This window comes from Octodon degus, unplaced genomic scaffold, assembly GCF_000260255.1.
Source record: "Octodon degus isolate 3935 unplaced genomic scaffold, OctDeg1.0 scaffold00088, whole genome shotgun sequence".
Taxonomy (NCBI): Eukaryota; Metazoa; Chordata; class Mammalia; order Rodentia; family Octodontidae; genus Octodon; species Octodon degus.
The window spans coordinates 5,555,988-5,575,914 of record NW_004524664.1 but is presented as its reverse complement, the minus strand read 5'-3'; the positions used below and the strand labels follow the sequence as shown (position 1 = coordinate 5,575,914).

Below are 19,927 nucleotides of genomic sequence, written 5' to 3'. Positions count from 1 at the left end.
GAGAGGAGAGGAGAGGAGAGGAGAGGACAGGAGAGGAGAGGAGAGGAGAGGAAAAGAAAGGAAATATTTTGGTATACTGGAGCCAATTCTCTGCAGTTACCAAGGGCCAGCTTTAGTAAAGACTTTTTTTAATTATAGAAAAATATCTGGGGGGCCAGGGAGATGGCTCAGTGAAATAAACGCTTTCCTGGCAAGCACAAGGGCATGAGTTCAATCCCCAGTTCCGCAAAAATAAAAGAGGAAAGAAGAAAGAAAGAAAGAAAGAAAGAAAGAGAAAAGGAAAGGAAAGAAAAGAAGAAAAGAAAAGAAAAGAAAAGAAAAGAAAAGAAAAGAAAAGAAAAGAAAAGAAAAGAAAAGAAAAGAAAAGAAAAGAAAAGAGAAAAATATCTGGGATGTGGACCTGAGAGTAACTTTGCTAAGATAAGGCACCAAGTTTCTTGGTACACTCAGATATTGGGGGCGGGTTTGCAGGCCAGTTCATTTGCAGTAATCGTCTCTTTTCTTCTCTGTTGTCTGTTTCTGCAGCAGGAATTCCACCTGACTCTAATGAATACAATGCGAAATCAAAATACCGCCGAGTCTCCATGCTCACTGAACTGAGTAAGTTATGTTTCAAGGGAGCATGTTTATGCTGCATAATTGATGTCCCAAGATTCTTTTTAGAATCCATAGGCAAGGATTAGGGAACCAGAATGGGGTCCAGAGAGCTTTAAGTGCTTGGCGAGATGTCACATTGGGCTTTTACTAAACTGGTGACATCATCCAGTGGAGACACTCTATCTGGCGTCAGGGTAAAGGAATAATATCTGCCTTTCCCACTCTCTGGGTATCAGGAGGGGCAGGAGACAGGCAGCCTGCTCTATCTGATTCCCAGGGAGGGGTGTGCTTTGGAAGCCTGCTAGAAAGCTCTTCCTATACTGATTTATCCTCAGGGGATTTGGGCCCTGCATTTTCCTTTCCAGTAGCCACACCATGGCAGGACTAGGGAGAGACAGAAGTATATGGTGTGCAGATAGTGAGGGGAGATACCCTCGGGTTGTGTACATCACATGTTCAAGATGTCACCTTTGCATCATCTCAACCCTAGTCCTCAGTGATGCACTTGTAAAGTGGAAACACCTTTCAGGGAAATAATAAAACTGTTATCACTTGCCAGCACCTTCTGCAAGTGAGCAAGAGTTCACTTTCCAGATATGAGGCATGCTGGGAACAGAAAGCAGGCAGGAGGACTACAGAGAGGGAAGGGGCCATGTGCATTGGAGGTGCATTGGTGGGACACCAGGGGACACGGTGAGACTCACTCCTGAGAAGAATTGAGGAGAAAGACAAAATACTAAAGAAACTGGTGCCTTTAAAATAGGCTGAACCAACTCAAAGTTGATCTCTAAAACTGAGCCTGTGATTTGATCTAATTGTCTACTATAGGGTGCTTAATGGGCATTTCATGATTTAGGACATGTAATCCCAGGAGGACTCACACTAAACTAGAGGAACAGATCTGTTAGTCCTAGAAATGAAACAGGGAGAGGCGGAAGGAGACCAGCCTCTATCCTCCATGGGATCTGGAGTGACAGTGCAGTAACTGGAAACTTCTAGTTACCCAGATCTGGAGACCAAGAATCCTCAAGATCAGCTTTGAAGACAGGTGTTGTGGCTTATATCTCTAACCCCAAAATTCTGGGAAGCTTAGGCAGAAGGATCACAAGTTTGACAACTTAAGGACTTCCTGAGACCCTGTCTCAGAAAAATAATACAATGCAGGAGACAAATATCAGTGCAAAAACCCTGGGTTCAATCCCCAGTATTAAGGGGAAAAATCAGCGTTGAGCATCCCAGATCCTTGGGTACTGACCGGTACCTGCCAGCCTTTCTGTTACCTCCTTGAAACTATCAACAGCAGATTTTATTTATATTTTACTTTATCTCCTCTGTTAGATAATTTTTAATTTCCAGGCTGTAATACCTTAAGTTCATGAATTACAGGAAGATTCTAATTTAGAGAGGGTAGGACAAGATGGCCCAGCTTCCTCCTGGTCCTGATGTGCATCTGGTCAACCTCCAGGGACTTACAGACTTTGTTCAGCTAAATGTCATCTAGTACCAGACAGCCCTTTGTCCAATTAGCCTAACAAGTCACCTACAGCTTACTCTGTTTCCCATTGCAAAGGGTCACCCTGACTCAGAAGTGCATGTGTGATTGTCAGCATTTGTGACAGAATGTACTGGGCCTGCAGGAAAATGGCTGGGAGAGCTGAGGCTGCTGGTGTAGAATGACATAGCAGGGTCTGAACAAAGGCTCACAGGGTGTGTGTGTGTGTGTGTGTGTGTGTGTGTGTGTGTGTGTGTGTGTGTGTGCAGGGATGTCAGAAGAGTGAAGGTGGAGTGTATAGGAGATACAGTTTGGTATTAGTCAGACCCTACTCATCTTTTATAAAAATATTACTGTTCTCAGAAGAAAATGATTCACTAATACCCCAGTATATCACTTCCCCCAATTTGCTGAGAAATAACTTAAGGCATTAAGAAATAATCCAATCTTAGTCAAGAATGTATTCTGAGTTGTATGACCTGTGGATTTGATTGGATCTGTGATATCAAGAGCTATCATATTGAGAACTATGAGGGATCTAAACTCATTCAACCTGCAAACCTAAGAATTACCCTGCCATGGTGTCATGGGTATTGGTACAAACACAAGACCCCGGAGTCAGAGACAGAAAAGCACAAAACTTGAAAATTTATGACAGCTATAGTAGCAGACAGCATATCATCACCTGCGTGAATGGGCCGAACTCTACTGCTCGCAGAATGACATGCAAAGTTCAAATTATACCACAGCCACAGTGAGTTGCTGAAAGGGCAAGGAACCTGAGTTTAGGAAACTAGAGTCTTTTATACTAGTCAGTAAGCATAGTGAGCATGACCTCCCTTTGCTCTGGAGAGAGACAGCCTCTCTGTCCTCTAGTGTGGCTTTCTATACAGACATTTTTCAAGCAATAGTCCTGGAGCAAAGGCAATCAGTGCCTCTGATTTCCTTCCCGGTAATGGCCAGTTGCGTTCACTTCAGAGTCTGCCTGCAGGGCTCTGAAGTGGTGCCTGGGACCAGTAAGGACGTGCTGATGCTTTCTTTGCCTTCTGCTGTAGTGGATACAATGAGAATGAGTCTCTAATCCCTTGCTTACTCAAAGCTTGATCCCTAACTCAGCAGCAGCTTCTGCAGCATCCCACCCACACTGCTGCTTGCCTGGCTGTGAACTCTCAGGCCCCACCTTGCACCTCCTGAGTCAGAATTAACATGCAGAATAAGTTTGCAGAGACACTGATCTAACTCACTCTGCACCCAGCTAATGCTAGGGACCTAAGTAAATGCCAATTCATCTGTGGCATAGGATTCTAACAAAAGTGACCATGTCCTTTATTTATGCCTATTGTCCTATTTATGCCAGTTCTCTCCCTACTATGCCAATAGGGGGAGAATCACCCTGCTTCCCCTATTACTTCCAAAATATCTTAACTTAAAAGTTAGAACTCTATAAAGGTGGCCTTCAGGACACTTACCTGGAGAAATTGACGTATGCTACAACACATCCACTCGATAATGAATATGCTCAAGAGGAACATGTCATCTTTAGGGTAGCAAGAAGGGTAGAGAAAAAGGAAAAGGAGACACTGAAGGGAGCATGCTACTGAGTCCAGAGTAGCCCCCAAGCCTACCATCAGCGGTCACCTGCTCCTGCCTCATGTGGTGACTTGTGTCTCCTTGTCTGCCTGCCTTTCCCATTGTCCTCTTTTGTCTTACAGGGAATCCTTCCAACATCCACTTTATCGAGCAGCTAGGTGGCCTGGAAAGGAGTCTGACAGGGTTGAATCTGCATCTCAGCACTTCCTTTTCCACAGGCGCTGTCTTTTCTGGCAACTTCCTGGACTCCCTCCTGGCCACAGTAAGTGAAGCTCAGTCAACAAACCCCCTAAACCAAGCCCCAGTGAAAATGTGAGTGGGAAGGTTAGGCTCAGTAGGTAAAAGTTCATAATCCCAACTTACTTGATTTTTAAGAAAACACTATTCACATTTATGTTTTCATTTTTTCTTACAACCACTTGAAGAGGGAAGCAAAAGATCCACATTATCAAAACTAAAACCAAGAATCTCTTAGTGCCAGAACACCAGAGGGCAGGAGGAATAGAAGAGTGAAGGCCTTGCAGCTTCGCATACTGCCTTCCCTCTTCTTTCAAATCTCATATCAGTTCATGCACAAAGTAGCTATAAAGTGACTCAGGATTTCAAAAGAGCCTTGACCTTTAGGCTTTGTCCGGGGCTAAGTCAGGCCCTCATCCACATTGTCCTGCTCTGCAGATGTGTTTTTTCAAGTGCATGGTGATTATTCAGGTCCCAGTATTTCTTTGACTGCCATGCAGGTCCCTTGTGTCCATTACAGGAGTCATCTAAGTGGCATCCGTTCTCCACCCAGTGCTCTTTGGACACTTGGACACTTGCATGTTGATCAGTGTGAGGGCTGTAGCTGTGATGAAACCGACAGAAGTCTCTATCCCTGTGGAGACTTGCACTCTTGGAGGAGACTGGAATACACCAATCAATAAGCAGCATAGAAGGGATGTCAGCTACTAGGGCTGAGGAGAGGAAAGAGGTGCCAGGAAAGGTAGAACTTGGGGAGGCAGTTGTGAGAAGGTAGCCAGGGAAAGGAGCACTGGGAGAAAGCAGCGCCTTCACCAAGCTCTGGAGAAGCGAAGGGTGCAGTCTTTTAGGTCCTTGGGGAATAGATGCTCTAGGTAGATCTGTGAGAAGGGTGCAGACCTGGGGTGCTGGAGGAACTGAAGTGTGAAACCCACAAAATCCATACACATTCACTTGTGACTGAGCGCAAGGAGTCCAAGAAGGGAATCTATGAAATTCATCACCTCACCGATCCCTGCTGAACATCCACAAGCAGATTCTGGGCTGGCCAAATAGCTCAGCAGATTAAAGCACCTGCAAGCAGGCACAGGGTCCAGGGGTTCAACTCCTGGGCCTGCCGTGCCAGCCCAGCCCCTGGGGCATGCTGAGATGGCAATTGAGACCAAGCATGTGGTATGTGCCTGTAATCCCAGTTCTTCGGAGGCTGTAAACAGGTGGGTCACCATGAGTCCAATCTAGTAGTGAGACCCTGAACACCCTGTAGACTCTTCCCTAAAATACAAAAACAACAACAAATGCAGACGCTTACATGAACAAGGTATGGCTTGATAAATGTACAGTGTCATGAAATTGTACATAGAAGAGGCATCATTCCTGAAATGCTGGAGGGTAGGGGTGTCCTCACGGATACATTTTTCACTTTACAGTGTCTGGGGTATATGCACTCATCTCATGGCAGTGATGCCATTTGTGTGGAAAGGATTGTGCAGCCCTGGACTCTTCCTTTCTGGGACACAGTGTGTGGTGGGGGAGGGCTCATAGATCCCACTGAGCTCACAGACAGGTGACGTAACCACAGAGATACAGCACATACTGAACAAGTTGGGAGGCCACGAGTTCCTAAAGAGTTTAGCAGCGTTCAACCTTGCCTGAGCCCAAAGGGTTACATCAAGGGAGTCGAGTCAGGTTATTTTCCTAAGAAGGTGGCTCTGTCAGGGAATGTCCTATCACTGTCTATCACTAACACATCAATTAGCTTGCCTGGAATTAATAAGTGGAGTGCCAGGAAGGAGGTGACTTTTGGTAAACTTGACCTGTCTGCAGGAGACATTTCAGATGGGTTTAAGTTCCCAGTTCTCTTCAGAGACTCTTCAGTGGCAGGCAGCTTCATACCTTAAACTTGAGACTTAATTAAACTCCACTGCTCCACAGATCCACACAGGCAAAGAACAAAGCCACAGATTCTATTTAGAGTCTATCAGAAAGGTGGTATCACAGTTCATTTTCTATTGCTATACTAAAATACCCAAGACTAGATCATTTATAGAGCATAGAAGTTAATTTGGCTCACAGTTCTGGAGGCTACAAGTCTGAGGGCAGTGCCAACATCTGCCTGGTATCTGGTGGGTGCTTTCCTGTGGCATCCCAGGATGGAAGGTGAAAAATCAAAGTTGCACATGCATGAAACACAGTGGGCAGGGGGCCGAAGTCATCTGTTTTATCCAACACCCCTGCTGTGATAACTAACCCACACCCAAGGCAAGAACACTCGTCATTGCTGAGTGCTATGCTTTCATAACCCATTTCCTCTTCAATGCCCACATCTCAACACTGTTGGGGTAGGGAGTAAGTCTTCACAACAAGCTGTTTGAACACATTGAAGCCACAGAAAGCAAGATAGATGGAGAAGACTTGAAAAGGTAGAGAAAAAGATGAATGAATATGTCATATAAGACATTATTGGAAACAAATCTTGGGAAGTGGGAGTCTTGGATCAAGTGTTGGCACCTGGCTTCATGGTGCTGCCCTTTGTTCATCAGATGAGTGTCTCCTTGGCCATAGGCAGCTCGAGGAGTGCCACTTCCTCCAAAGACAACTTCTCCTATTGTGTGACTGGGTTTTTCTCAGTGTAAGACGGTGATGTTTACCTGGGAAACAAAACAAGTGACATAACATCTCAAGAGGTTTATTCTAAGGCCCCCATGGTGGACTCAATGGGGGGGAGAGATAAAGCCAAGTGTGTTCTGTATAGGCGATTGTCACATGAGGGCTCAAGCCACACTGGGCCATCAGCTGGCCCTTCAAAACTCCCAGTAAATGCTTACATTCAGACTGGTATTGCTCAGCTAGACATGGGAGGGCAATGAGGCCTCAAGTTCAAAAGCATCTCTTAAGTTAGAGAGGCTGGATTGGATCTTGGGCTTCTTTCTATATCATTCATGTAGAAAGAAAGCATCCAAGGATCAAGCTGGAGTTGATCCTGAGCCTCTTATTCTACTGTTCCCTCTTTCATGGGGACCATATGATTCTGGTTGCCATCCTTCTTGTACATCCTACTCGGTCACATGGAATAGCCACAGAGAGGATGAGAACATTCTACCATCTTCTATTTGAGACATTTGGAGTCACTGCGGTGGCTCTAGAACATGTCCTCATGCACTCCTTTTCTTGAATCTTCTAGCTGAGGTTGGAAGGAAGGCAGAGACCTCATGTTTCCCTTGTGTAGCTTATATACAGATGTCCCCTAAAAGATTCACATGCTCACAGGTGGGGATTGGATTAGGAGGTCTGTAGCTGATTTGTTGTTAGAAGGTAGTCTGGTGGGAAGAGGAGATCACTGGGGGAGTAGCTGCAAAAGGTCAAACTCCCTCCCTAGCTCCTCCCTTCACCTTCTCTGCTTCTTTGTTGTCATGCCATGAGTAGCTTCTCCCATGCTGTGCTGTCTTGCCTTGGAGTCAGCTGAACATGGGCCATAAACATAAGCTAAAATAAATGGTGTCAGGGATCATGTCCCAGTGATGAGGAAATTAATTAAGACATCTCCTTAAGTTAGAATGGCAACTGTGAGTCCCCTAGCAACTTTTTGCCATAGGAAGCATCACAGATGACTGTAGATTTCCACCAGATCATACCTATGAGTCTTCCCTAATCGGAATGTGAAGTTCTGTAGCTGAGATCTATCTGGGACAATAACAGGACCTATCATAGGAAAAGTAAGAACATCTCAAGTACTTACCTTGTGCCACAGACTTCCCTGAGTGCGTTGCCTACATTACCTTAGTAATTCTCCTTTCAACCCAGTTGACACTGAGGCTTACAGGGGTAAATACTGTGTCAAAAGGCACATTGCTGACCAGTAAGAAGTCAATTTTGAGACCCAAATTTGTGTCACTCTGAAGACAGCTCTTACTACCACAATCCACTGCCACTCCAGAAGTTGAGTTCTGGGATTCTTAGGATCTTTGCAGTGCAGTGACTTGCAGGATTTGCTGACAAGGATTCAGCTCTCTGAGTGCTTGGATGTTTCTGAGGAGATACGCAGAAAGGAGACAAGGAAGCCCACCCAGCCTGCCTCTCACTGCAGCAACACCACTTTATCTCTCTCACCTCTGAGGTACCTACATAAGATTTCATTGGAAGAAAGATTTCTGTTGTTGAGATTTTTTAAACCATCCTCTAGAAGTTGGAACATACTCCCACCAGAGATGTGTGAATTGTTCTCCAAGACTGGTTTCCAAATTCTTGTCCCAAGTCCTATGCAGAAGGTAGGAGCCAGCACCGGGCTGGCTGTTTTGTGTGGCCCTCTTATCCTACTACCTCCCAGCCACAGGAGATCATCTGGATTCCACTCCTCCAGCCTGCTGCTGGTTTCCAGCGACAACAGATCTGTTTGTACTGCTGCCCACCAGTGCTTAGAAGCAGGCACAGAATGTTTTTCCTGCTGATATCCATACTACCAAAAGGAGAAGGCTAAAAGCAGAAGTTTTAGAACAGACTCTCTCAGGACAAGGGGACTCACATTTCTGTAGTTTCTGCAAAGATGTGAACACTAGTGTTGACTTCATTCATGGTAAAGTCTTATTTCCCACATAGCATTTGTCTCAGTTATTCTTCTCTCATTGCTGGGACAAATAGGTGACACCCAAAATGAAGAAAGGAAGCGTTTATTTAGCTCACAGTAACTGGAGGTTTTAGTCCATAGTCAGCTGGCTCCAAGGAAGAGTGACACGTGGCAAAAAGCAACCTTTCATGGTGGTGGAAAAGAACAAGAGAGCAAATGGGAAGAGTAGCAGCAACCATGGCCACAGAGAGGAAGCCTGTCTCCCTTAGTTGCATTCAGGCTAGGAGTAGCACTCACACCCATAGTCCCAGTAGCACTCACACCCATAATCCCAGTAGCACTCACACCCATAATCCCAGTAGCACTCACACCCATAATCCCAGTAGCACTCACACCCATAATCCCAGCCTTGGATCATGAGTTAATCACAAACTCCAGATGTCCCCCCCATAACTGTGTGAGGCTTTGGGAGGACACCTAGACACAAACCATAACAGCATTCAAGGGCTCACTTCCTTCCAATCTATACTCAGGAAACCTCACATCACCTTTCCATCCTCTCCCTCTCATTTCCCCCTGATAAACTCCAAGGAGAACAAATTTCGATTCTCAAGGAGACAGGAAAGCCTATAATAGCATGCTGTGGACTTGTTGCCATTTTAGAAATACTGAGTTCTTGTCCTATATGTCCAACAATTTCAAAAAAAAAATCTATCCTCTGATATATGATAATTTTCCAATAACTTAATGGGCTTTTGCCTCCACATCTCCAACTGATACATTTGAAATTAGAAGAGCTTCAAATAGCCCCCAAGATGCTAACTAATCTCCTACCCCAGCTGGAGAAATATGCCTATAAAATATAATTCAGGTTCACTTTTAATTTTCTACCAGTTTAATGCTACAAAAATCAAAATATGGCAGAACAATCAGATCCATATGTAACACTTCTGTATGGCTTTACAGCAGAAGAGCATCAGAAATACACACGAATTTAAGGAGCATTTCTTGTACTTTAAGGAAACTGAGACCCACAAAAGTTAATGATATTCTTAATATACTTCAGCTGCTGACTTAAGGTTTTCTTACCGCATAGCCTCACTCTGAAGTGGAGGTCTCTTTCATAGGATGTTTGAACTTATAGTTTTTTGAGGTTCTCAGAATAAAAAGCAGTGAGTATAAAGATATTAGTGTCTATATGATTAGCCAGATTATGAGACATACCTTATGATTCCTCATAGCTAAATGATAAAAAACTTTGGGTGCAAGATTTTCTAACAAAGAAGTCCAAATTCTAGCAATTTTTTATATATACATTAGAAACACTGTCCAAGTTTAGAAGCCCAAAAATATTGCAAGCACATTTCAATGTGCAGATTTTCTTGAGTAACAAAAAAAGAAAGGAGAAAGGAAAGATGAAAAGGAGATAAAAATGAAAGAAGAGGAACAGAGGAGAGGGAAGCAAGGAAAACCAAAGTAAAACAGAAGAATGAAATAGAGGTTGAGGAAGGGCAAAGCCAGAAATCTCCAAATAAGAATAAGGAGATGAGTTCACAGAATAAGGGTGATATAGAAATCTCATTATTTTCTCCAGTATAAAATCACAATTCTTTTGATGTGAAAACTGAAGAAATGATATGTTCAAAAGCTAAGCCTCTCCATTAAATATGTAAAGCACATGTTTCCCTAGAACCGTCAACACCAGGATAACCCTAGAAGTTACACCTCTTTTTTAAGCAGCGGAGAATTATCATAACAGCATTATATTTGATCACTCATTTTAGCCACACGTTATTAAACGGATTGTGGCTCAACCTGGATTTCTATCTGCCATTGCCTGCCTGTGCCAGGAAGCTGATTCCATAAATGCCATTCTGGCTGGTAGTGTAGTGGGATTTAAACAAAGCAGAAATATAAGCAGTAGTCTATTTTAGTCTGGACACTGGGGAGAAGTCATCTTCTAATCTGACAAATGCTATAAAAGTGATATTAATTTTTTCTTAAACCATAGAAATTATATTATTTAAGCGAACTTTCCCCAATTGCTTCCATATTTTATGAGTAATTTTTATTTGTTAAAGATCACTTGCCCACTGCACTCAGTATCCTTGCGGCTTTCAGACACCTGCCTTGTACAAAGCACCACTGAGGCAGAAGTGTTAAGTGGACAAAGCCCATCCTTAGATATACATAAACACCATGGCCTCCCCAAAGGCACTGAGCTAGGAAGTCATAGTTCAAGATTTAGGCACAGGGACATTTTATACAAACCTGTAACTATAAAATACAGAGGAATGAACTAGAGTAAAAGCCAGCGGTCATTGGATCACACAGAGGAGAACTTCCCTCTGCAGAGCCACTAGCTGGTGAAGCGTGAGCTAGATGTGTGAGACCAAAGGCACAGAGGAGTGAAAGGAAAGACTCAGGCAGCTGCAGACTGATCAGTGCACACTGCGAGGAGCGGCTTACAGGGCGATACTAAGAATGGGGGTTGTGCTCGATCATGACAACTTGGAAGAGTATGTAAAGTGCTGTGGGCCAAGTGACATAGCTGAGGTGCCCACTAAGGTTCAAGGAAGTAGACAAAATGATCCAATTTGTCATTCTGGAGGATCTGTCTGGAAGCATCCTGAACAATGACGTGCAGGTGAGAAGAAACTGACTCAGGAAAATGTTAAAAGGTCCTTTTACACCCACGCTTCAGCTAGGAGGGGATGGTGCACTTGTCTGTAATGCCAGCATTCAGGAGGTTGGGGTGGGAGGGTCTGATGAGCCCAGCAGTTCACGGCCAGCCTGAGCAGCACAGAAAGATGCCACCCCAGATAATAATAACAAGAGCAATTACAAGTATTGAGAAAACATTCCTCTAAATTTGGGAGTAGAGTAAATGAATGCTAAGAGTCTAGAAAACTAAAAAAAAATTAATTATAAAACACAATTACTGATTTTCTAATAGGTAATATATAAACATATATATTCTTTTTTCTATTGGAGTAAATGTCCAATTCAGACAAAGAAAAGACAGAAATCTTAAAATTATCTGTGCAACCGAGTTGGGGAAAAGCACTAGGTAATACATTGCAATGGCATTTGCATGTATGTTAATTCTTAGTTGACACTAATTATGGTAGGAACTCTGAAGAAAGAGAATTCATGAAAATGCTGAGGATTATTTACACTCAACCTTGTTTCAGAATAAGTGGGTCCACTTGTTACCCTCTAGTTTAATTTCAATGCAAGGATTCAAAAATCCCATTTATTTGTTCAGCACCTATAATTTCTGAAATACACAATAGTAGTTATGAGAAGTCTAAACATTAACAAGACCTAAGCCAATACCTGTCCTCAAGTAGATCACAATCAAAAGAAATTTGAGAGAATTCATATCCAAAAAACTAAAGAACATTGGTGGTCCCCCAGAACAAAGCTATAAGATATACTTATTTTTAAAAAATATACATATAATATATTTTTTAATACATGATATAGTTATGCTTCTTAGGATGTCTCTGTTCTAACATACATTTTCCTCTGGTCACTTGTGGAAGAAGAGAATTATTGGTGTCAGCCTCATTACCCACTTTCTTCTCCTTTTGTGGTGTGTGTTCCAAGAGAGGAAAAACTAAATCTGGTTGTTTTCTCCTAACCCAGCATCCTACTCTGACTACCAATTTGCAGTCGATCTCCATAATCACGAGAACCAGTAGCCTGCACCATCAGGGACCATCTTAAACAGGGGCACCCACCATGTCTCTAAGTCTAACCACTTCCACCATGTCCATGTGGGCTCTTCTGACTGTATATGGCTTGTCTTTACTTTCTAGGCTTTCTACAACTACCGGGTCCTGGAATTAGTGCAGATGCTGGTGACAGGAGGGATCAGCTCTCAGCTGGAACAGCATTTGGATAAGGAGAAGTTCTGCAGGACTTCTGACAGCTGCTCTACATTTGTGTCTGGAAGAATGCGGTGCAAGCTAGGGCTGCTGTCCTTAAATCAAACTATTCTCTCAGACATTACAGTGAGTGCATTCTTATCATAACAGCTTTTTCTCTGAAAACAGTCCAGACTGTTGGGGCTCATACATGATCTACTATGAAAAATAATGTCAACAGCATGACAAAGAAATTAATGCAATCATGTATTCACACCTTATTTTGTAATTCATATTGTATTTTTATAGTTAATTGATTTTCATTCTGTGCTCCTGGAGACAAAACATTTTTCTTTTTTTAAAAAAAAATATATTTGGGGCTGGGGAGATGGCTCAGTGGAATAAGCACTTCCCTGGCAAGTGCAAGGGCCTGAGTTCAATCCCCAGTTCCGCGAAAAAATAAATAAATAAAATAAATATATTTGGTACAGGGTCTCACCATGCAGATCAGACTTGTAGTGGTCCTCCTGTTTTCAGCCTCCCCAGGTCTGGGATTATAGGCACTTGACACCACACCTGGACTTGGTCGCTGGCTTGGCGTGTCCAAGGGTGGGTCCGGCGCTGCATGCAGTAACAGGGATCAATCCCCAGTCCCCGTGCTTGCCTAAGCTGGCTCTTAAAAACATTTTTCTCATGTCTACCTTTCATCTGAATAACTCAAATCTATACAGTGTGTGGCCTGATGGTTTGATTTGGATGTTTCTCTTAAACTTCATGGTTTAGAAATTTAATCTCTAATGCAACAGTATTAAGAAGCAAGGCCTTTGGGAAATAATGACCTTATCAGGGCATGAATGGATTACAGGCAAAACTGGGGGATGTGTTGATTGCAAGGAGAGTGAGTTTCTGATTTTAAAAAAATGAACCCATCCTCCTTCTCTTTAATCTCAAAAGTGGACTCTCTTGCCTTTCCACTTTATGTTGTAAAAGTGACACAGCAAGAAGACCATCACTAGATGTAAGTCCCTTGACCTGGAGCTTTCCATTTTCTCAAATCATAAGAAATACATTTTGGTTCTCTATATATTACATGATCTCAGATATCATGCTATAGTGGCATAAAATGAACCAAGATACTAATAACTTTGTATTTTGATAATGATACTGGTAAGAATTATAATAGCTAATTACTGAACATTTTATCTGCACCCATGTACTTTAGTTTTCACTTAATCTCTCTAAAGTATTTTCTAGTAGTCACAATTACTTATCCCACTTAACAAATCAAGAAGCTGAGACATATATATGCCAGGTATGAGCTTTGGCCACCACACTAGCAACCAGTGTCAAAGCAGGCATCTGGTGGAGGCAGCCTGACTCAAGGTCAACCTGCTCTCACTGTGACTAAAATCCTGACAAAATCTGAGCAAGTCAGTGTCATCAGGCAGAAAAACCCTGTGACTTGATGTCAAAATCTCACTAAGCTAAGTGGTGGAATGTTTTTGAATTTTCTTAGCCCAGAGAGCTGGTGAACAGTAATGAAAGAGAAGAACAATGGCAAATCCCAGTGGGGCCTCTGGACATTTGGGAATCAGAGTAGAGTTCAACTTGGACACAAGTAATCTATCTGTTTTCAGATACCTTTTAGTTTAGTTTTGATCAACACTTCAGATATCTGTCATGAATCATTTCTAGGAGTAGACTTGACAAGGAAATGTCTTCACTGAATCAGAGGACATCAGTAGAACCCCCTCCTAAGGCTCTTGCAGGCCTCTGTGCATAGTGAGCCTTGACATTTGCTACCAAAGAGAACATGTCCTGGGTTCTGGGCATTTGATTCCAAGTGCAAACAACGTGGACCCATGCAACTGTTGCTGGGGGCCACCTGCTGGTATTAGAGGCAACAACAGTTGCAGCTTCGCCCTTTCTCTCCTCCATCTATGGTTGTCTTGTTCTCACTTTTCTCTATCCCCAAGGAATTATAAAACTGAAGTGACTGCTCCCATTTGAATTTTCTTAACCTATGCCAGCTGTTTTCTACTTATCCATTGTGACCTTGTTGGCCACAGTGGAAGAGCAAGGTCAAGGAGATTCCTTGTGACTGTGATGTGCTTTAATGTGAAAGAAGTTGATTAAAAAAAGAAGCAATTATTTATCATGCAAGTTCATTATATACTTAAAAAACTGAATTTTCCAACTAGTTTCTCATTGTCTTTTCTTCATGGTTACCAAATCCACGGTAATAATAAGTAAAAGCACATGCCACACCACACCGTTAAGAAGTGCTTGAAAGAACCAGAGTGATAAAAACAGTCACTGAGAATAGAGTTTCCAGACCAATCACAAACTACAATAGTTACCTAGCCCCTTGATCTTGCCAGTGTAAGTACTCTAGGAAATGACTTTCAGGTCTTCCACATTTCTGCAAAGAATAGAAAGTGCAACTCAGGTAAGTGCTCTTCATTGCTTAACTAAAGTGCCCAGCAGATATACGTGTTTCTTTTCTCTCCCCAGCCAAGAAACACCTTTGGACAACTGTTCTGTGGCTCGTTAGATGTTTTTGGAATCCTGTGTGTTGGCCTGTACCGCATGATAGATGATGAGGAGCTCAACCCAGAACACAAAAGGGGAGTATTTTAGTCTGCACAGTGTTAGCAACCCATCCCAGAACAAGAGGCAGGGCTCCTATACTCATTGTGAAAGTGAAGTCCAGTGCATCGGGTCTCCAGTGACCTAGAAGGATCCAGGGGAGATAGTTAATGATGTATAAGAATAAGAAACAATGGGTGCAAACATCAGGAACCTGATCAGTTAGGGTCCAATTAATATCATCCTTATAAGGAGAATGAAGTTTTCCCATAAATCAAACTAAATCAGATTTAAATTAGAGCACTGCCTGCTGTAGAAAGCTTTACTTGCATTGTCCTTGGGATGGTATTCACTGAGTGCTTTCTGGCCATTGCATTTGTTACTCATAAATCATAGAAGCGTTCTTTAGATTTGTGTTTTATTAAAGGAAGATTTTTTTCCAGAAGCATGGAAGATAGGGGAACTATGTGTGGTGTCAACACAGTTGTATAGGTCCAAGCTAGGATCTTTACTATGGGGATGGGTAACAATCAGTACAGATGGAGAAATTTTAAATAATAAAAAATAGGTTCCCAAACTCCATTCCAGGAGAAGGAAGCCAATTTACTTAATGTGGAGTGATCCCAAATAGATGGAAAAAATAATTTATCTGCTCACAATAGAAAAAGAGGAGAAGGACAGAAGCTAAGGCAGGTAGATGTAGCTGTATGTGAGAAGTGCCCTTATGGGGATTTTTATTTAGCACTAAGATTTCTCAGTTCATAGCCTTTGCTGAGAAAGATGGGAGAAATAGTATAGGAAGATGAGAATAGGTAAAAGTTTAGATAACTAGCTGAAAAAAAGGGGAAAGGAGAATAACTGTGGATTTATATAGCAATGCTAGACCATAAAGTGATAAAAGAACTAGAAATCTGGATGCAGTTAAAGAGAAGAGGAGACACACTAAGTGAGTGAGAAAGAAGAGATGATGGGAGGCTAGGGGAGGAGGCTGGTTTGTTAAAGGCTAAGATTTTTGAGGTGAGAAAGCATCAAGAAAATATAGTAATGGGCATGCGCCATGAAAGTGGCTCAGAAATGAAGACCTTTCGACAGGAGAAGTTACAGAAATGTGTCTGGATGTTGGTGTTGTAAGCCACACAGACATTGCGGGCATCTAAGCTGATGGTAGTACTGCAGCTGTAAAGAAAGTATACCTCAAGTGCCAAGACCTGAACAAAAATGGGATGAACAGAGTGCACTGTTGAATCAGTAGGGAGGGGGTTATGTAGCTTTACAGAGTTCAGGACAGAGACTGATGGGGAGGAGTGATGCTTTGTATGCTGGGAAAAGTAAATGGTGCTGACATTCTCTCTCTCTCTCTCTCTCTCTCTCTCTCTCTCTCTCTCTCTCTCTCTCTCTCTCTCCTTCTCCCTCTCCCTTTTTTCTTTCTCTTTCTCTTTCTCTTTCTGAATCCCAATCCTGTCCCCAACACCTCTACAAAAACTTGTATAACATAGTAATTCAGAAAACACACAGTGTATACTTACCAGGCCAGAAGGAAAGAAATGGGAGTTCTGGTTTAAAAGGAATACATGATTATGGTAGATCCTAGTTAGACAGAGTAGGAGTTTTAGAGGACTCAGTGGAAATGCAATGATGGGCAGATTATTCGCTGAAGGAAGATAAATCATGCATTAGGATCCTTGTGTAGGACAGGACAAGGAACTATTAAAACACAGGATGAAGGTCACAAAAGGTTATCTGCCTCTGTGCCCTGACAGGAACACTTATTTTTGTTTTGTTTGTTTGTTTTGCTTTCTAATTTTATTGAGAAACAAATAGCAATGAGATATTTTCAAAACCAATTATTAGCACAGTTTCACTAATTAATACATTGCATATTGTTGTCTTAGTGGTTATTCATTGTACAAGATGCAGATATGATATCCTGTCCACAAACACTATTAGAATAAATTTCTCTATTCGGTGATCCAGAACTCAGCTGTGTATCTATTTTAACTGTTTTGAACATACAGATGCAAAATGATCGTTCATTTGTATTCCCCTTTTTTGGTTAGTTTTGTCAGAGAAGGGTATTCTATTCTCATGTAACTATTGTAGGTGCCTGAATTCATCAAAATATTCCAATATAGTTCAGTAGTCTATAATAGTAGTGGGTTTTCCTTAAGACTGGCAATAGCAGAAGTTGTTGACTTGGCCAGGGAGATGGCTCAGTGGAATAAATGCTTGCCTGGCAAGCACCAGGGCCTGAGTCCAATCCCCAGTTTTGCCAAAAAAAAAAAAAAAAGAAAGAAAGAAAAAGAAGCTGTTGACTTGAGCCCTCTACAGCTCAGCATATCAGTATGGCTTTACCCTCTATCCTCCATTCACATATTTCTCTGCTGAATGGTCAAGACCAAAACAAAGCAACACCCATACAACAAGTAATGTAACTTTTGTATCTGATAAGGTCAGTCAAATCCCCTCAAGATTTATCCTGAACCCTGTACCGCAATTTGTGAGTGTTAGCCATGTGGATGAGTCATGGCCATTGCTTTACCAATTTGCTCTCTGTGAAAGCCTGAGAGAATGTTTTCTTTCCATGTGACTCCTTAAGCAAACTCTACATCATCAATCACTTTCCTCTGTGGCCCCATAATCTCCTTGATCAGAAAATTTGGGACACAACTGAGTTACATGATGTTACAGTACAGGTTCTCCTATGGCAGGAACACTTGTTATTAATTGGCTTAACTCATATTAGTTGAACATAGAAGTCTATTTATTTATTTTATTTTATTTTATTTTTGCAGAACCGGGGATTGAACTCAGGCCCTTGTGCTTGCCAGGCAAGCACTTACTGTACTGAGCTATCTCCCTAGCCCCTTTATATTAGTTGAAGATTTGCTGTTTTCCTAACATCATGGTCAAGTGCCTTGCTTTGCTACAAACTATGTAGGTACAGGCTATGACTGTTCTTTAAGATTCATTGACATTATGTATTTGCTTAAATAGGACTTCAATGTTTTTTTAAAGTGTTTTTCTTCATTGGCCAGGCTACACTCTTTGTGAGAGTGGGTGGTGCAAGCATCAGGTTAAGGCAGGCCTAAGCCAAGCTGCAATGTCTGGAATGCTTGTCATTTTCAGGTTTGATAATGTTTGGTTAAGTGTTCAGTGTTGTGCCAGTTGCACTCATTTGTGTAATGCATATGAAAAGCAGATAAATCAGGAGTCAGAAAGCCCATAAAAGATCAACCCATCCAAACCACACTTTTGTCCTGCTCTTATTAAAACCATGAGAATAGCAAGGCCTAGAGAAGTGAGCTATCATGCCAAAGGAAGAGGTGACTGGTGTCAGAGGCAAGGATGAATACCAAGATCCTAATTCCCACTTTAAAATTCCTCCCATTGCAGAGTCCCACAGATCTTCACTCTTAATGAGAGATCAATGATGCAAACCAGTAGCCTTTCCTTTCACAGCCTAGCAAAGTGATGTCTGTGTTTGGGGCATTGCCTGGTGCAATAGTGTCCCATCTGTATCTTTGGCTTTTCTTACAGGTTTGTGATTACCCGGCCAGCCAATGAGTTTAAGCTGCTGCCCTCAGATCTTGTATTTTGTGCTATCCCTTACAACACTGCCTGTCACAGGAAGAATGATGTTTCTACATCCCAAACTCAGTGTGAAATTATTAATGTAGTACCACTGGCTCCAGAGATGCAAGCAGATCCTTCTATAAGGGACCTTGTGGGAGAAAGCACAGTATAGCCATGGCATTCCTCAGTCTACCTCTGAAGCCAAAAATATTCTGAGTTTCTAAATTTAAAGAAGCAATGCTGAATCTTAGTGGTATACTGCCACTCTAGAAACTTCTAGAGGAAAAAGTAAAGAAAATGGAAAGAAAAATATGAAGGAGCTACTATATGAGGATGTGCTTCATACTCCATGTGAAACTAGACCTATTGATGCTCTCCACATGTTCTCAACCTGCTGGTTACGAAGCATCTCTAGAGATAAAGACTTTGAACCAAAAAATAAATAAATAAAATGGAAGCATACCAATTTTGTGCCCATTTCTGAGTGGTTGACCAGCAAGTTTACATGGTTTTGGAAGGGACATAACTCTAATCTTGTCCCACTGGATCTGGTATAATAAATATATGAGAAATAGCATTAAAGAAAAGTTTGTTGCTCTATTTCCCTTGAGCAGAAAGGGGTCATTACGAGCTGTAGTAAAGAAGTCCTGCAGATGGAGATATGCTGTTGGAACGGGAAACTAAGTTGTTTAAAATTAAGACCTAGATATATGCCTGACACATCACACAGGTTTAATAAGAAAGAGCACTTAGAGTAGTGTGGGAAAGCATACCTAGGTGAAGTCAAGTGGGCTGAAATATATAACCTTTTAAATCCCTTAACTCAGGAATAGAGATATCATTGCATGAATGGTTTACAACACTCCCCCATATCCCATGTTCCAGTCTATTGCTTTGTGCATTTCATCTTTAGTTAAATCATTTTACATAGATATTACTGTTAGCATAATAAGCAGCAGTTCAGCACATCTATGAAATAAGTATTCACTCAAAATTGGTGTGAATCTTATAACAATGAGATTGGTAAGCCAGCCCTTTTACATTATAGATATAGCAAGGGTAGGAAAGGAGAAAGTAAATTATATACATTTCCCAGAAATTATTTTATATAAAGCTTAACATAACTTATGTTATCTTCATCTTTTTTAATTTAATATTATTGCCCCTGTTTTACAAAAGAAGAAATGTTATCACACATGTCACTAAATAAAATAAAACAGGGGCCAGGGAAATGGCTCAGTGGTATAAGTGCTTCCTTGTCAAGCACAAGGGCCTGAGTTCAATCCCCGGTTCCACCAAAAAAATAAAACATATTCATTTAAATTTGAATTTCAGATAAGCAAAAATGTTTTCAGTGTAAGTATGTCAAAGTAATTCTACTTACCTAGTAAGTGATCAAATCAAAATCCAAACCTGGTT

At 41.8% G+C, this 19,927-nt stretch overlaps 1 protein-coding gene across 1 annotated transcript in view; it reads left to right on the top strand.

Annotated features, from left to right (window-relative positions):
• Positions 1-18,680, top strand: part of Kcnu1 (potassium calcium-activated channel subfamily U member 1) — a 164,598-nt gene extending 145,918 nt beyond the window's left edge. The window contains 5 exon segments of the mRNA XM_023722023.1: positions 529-600; positions 3,802-3,941; positions 12,299-12,493; positions 14,861-14,985; positions 18,473-18,680. Of these exon segments, the coding sequence (XP_023577791.1) occupies positions 529-600; positions 3,802-3,941; positions 12,299-12,493; positions 14,861-14,985; positions 18,473-18,680 (740 nt within the window).
• The last annotated feature ends 1,247 nt before the right edge of the window (positions 18,681-19,927 follow it).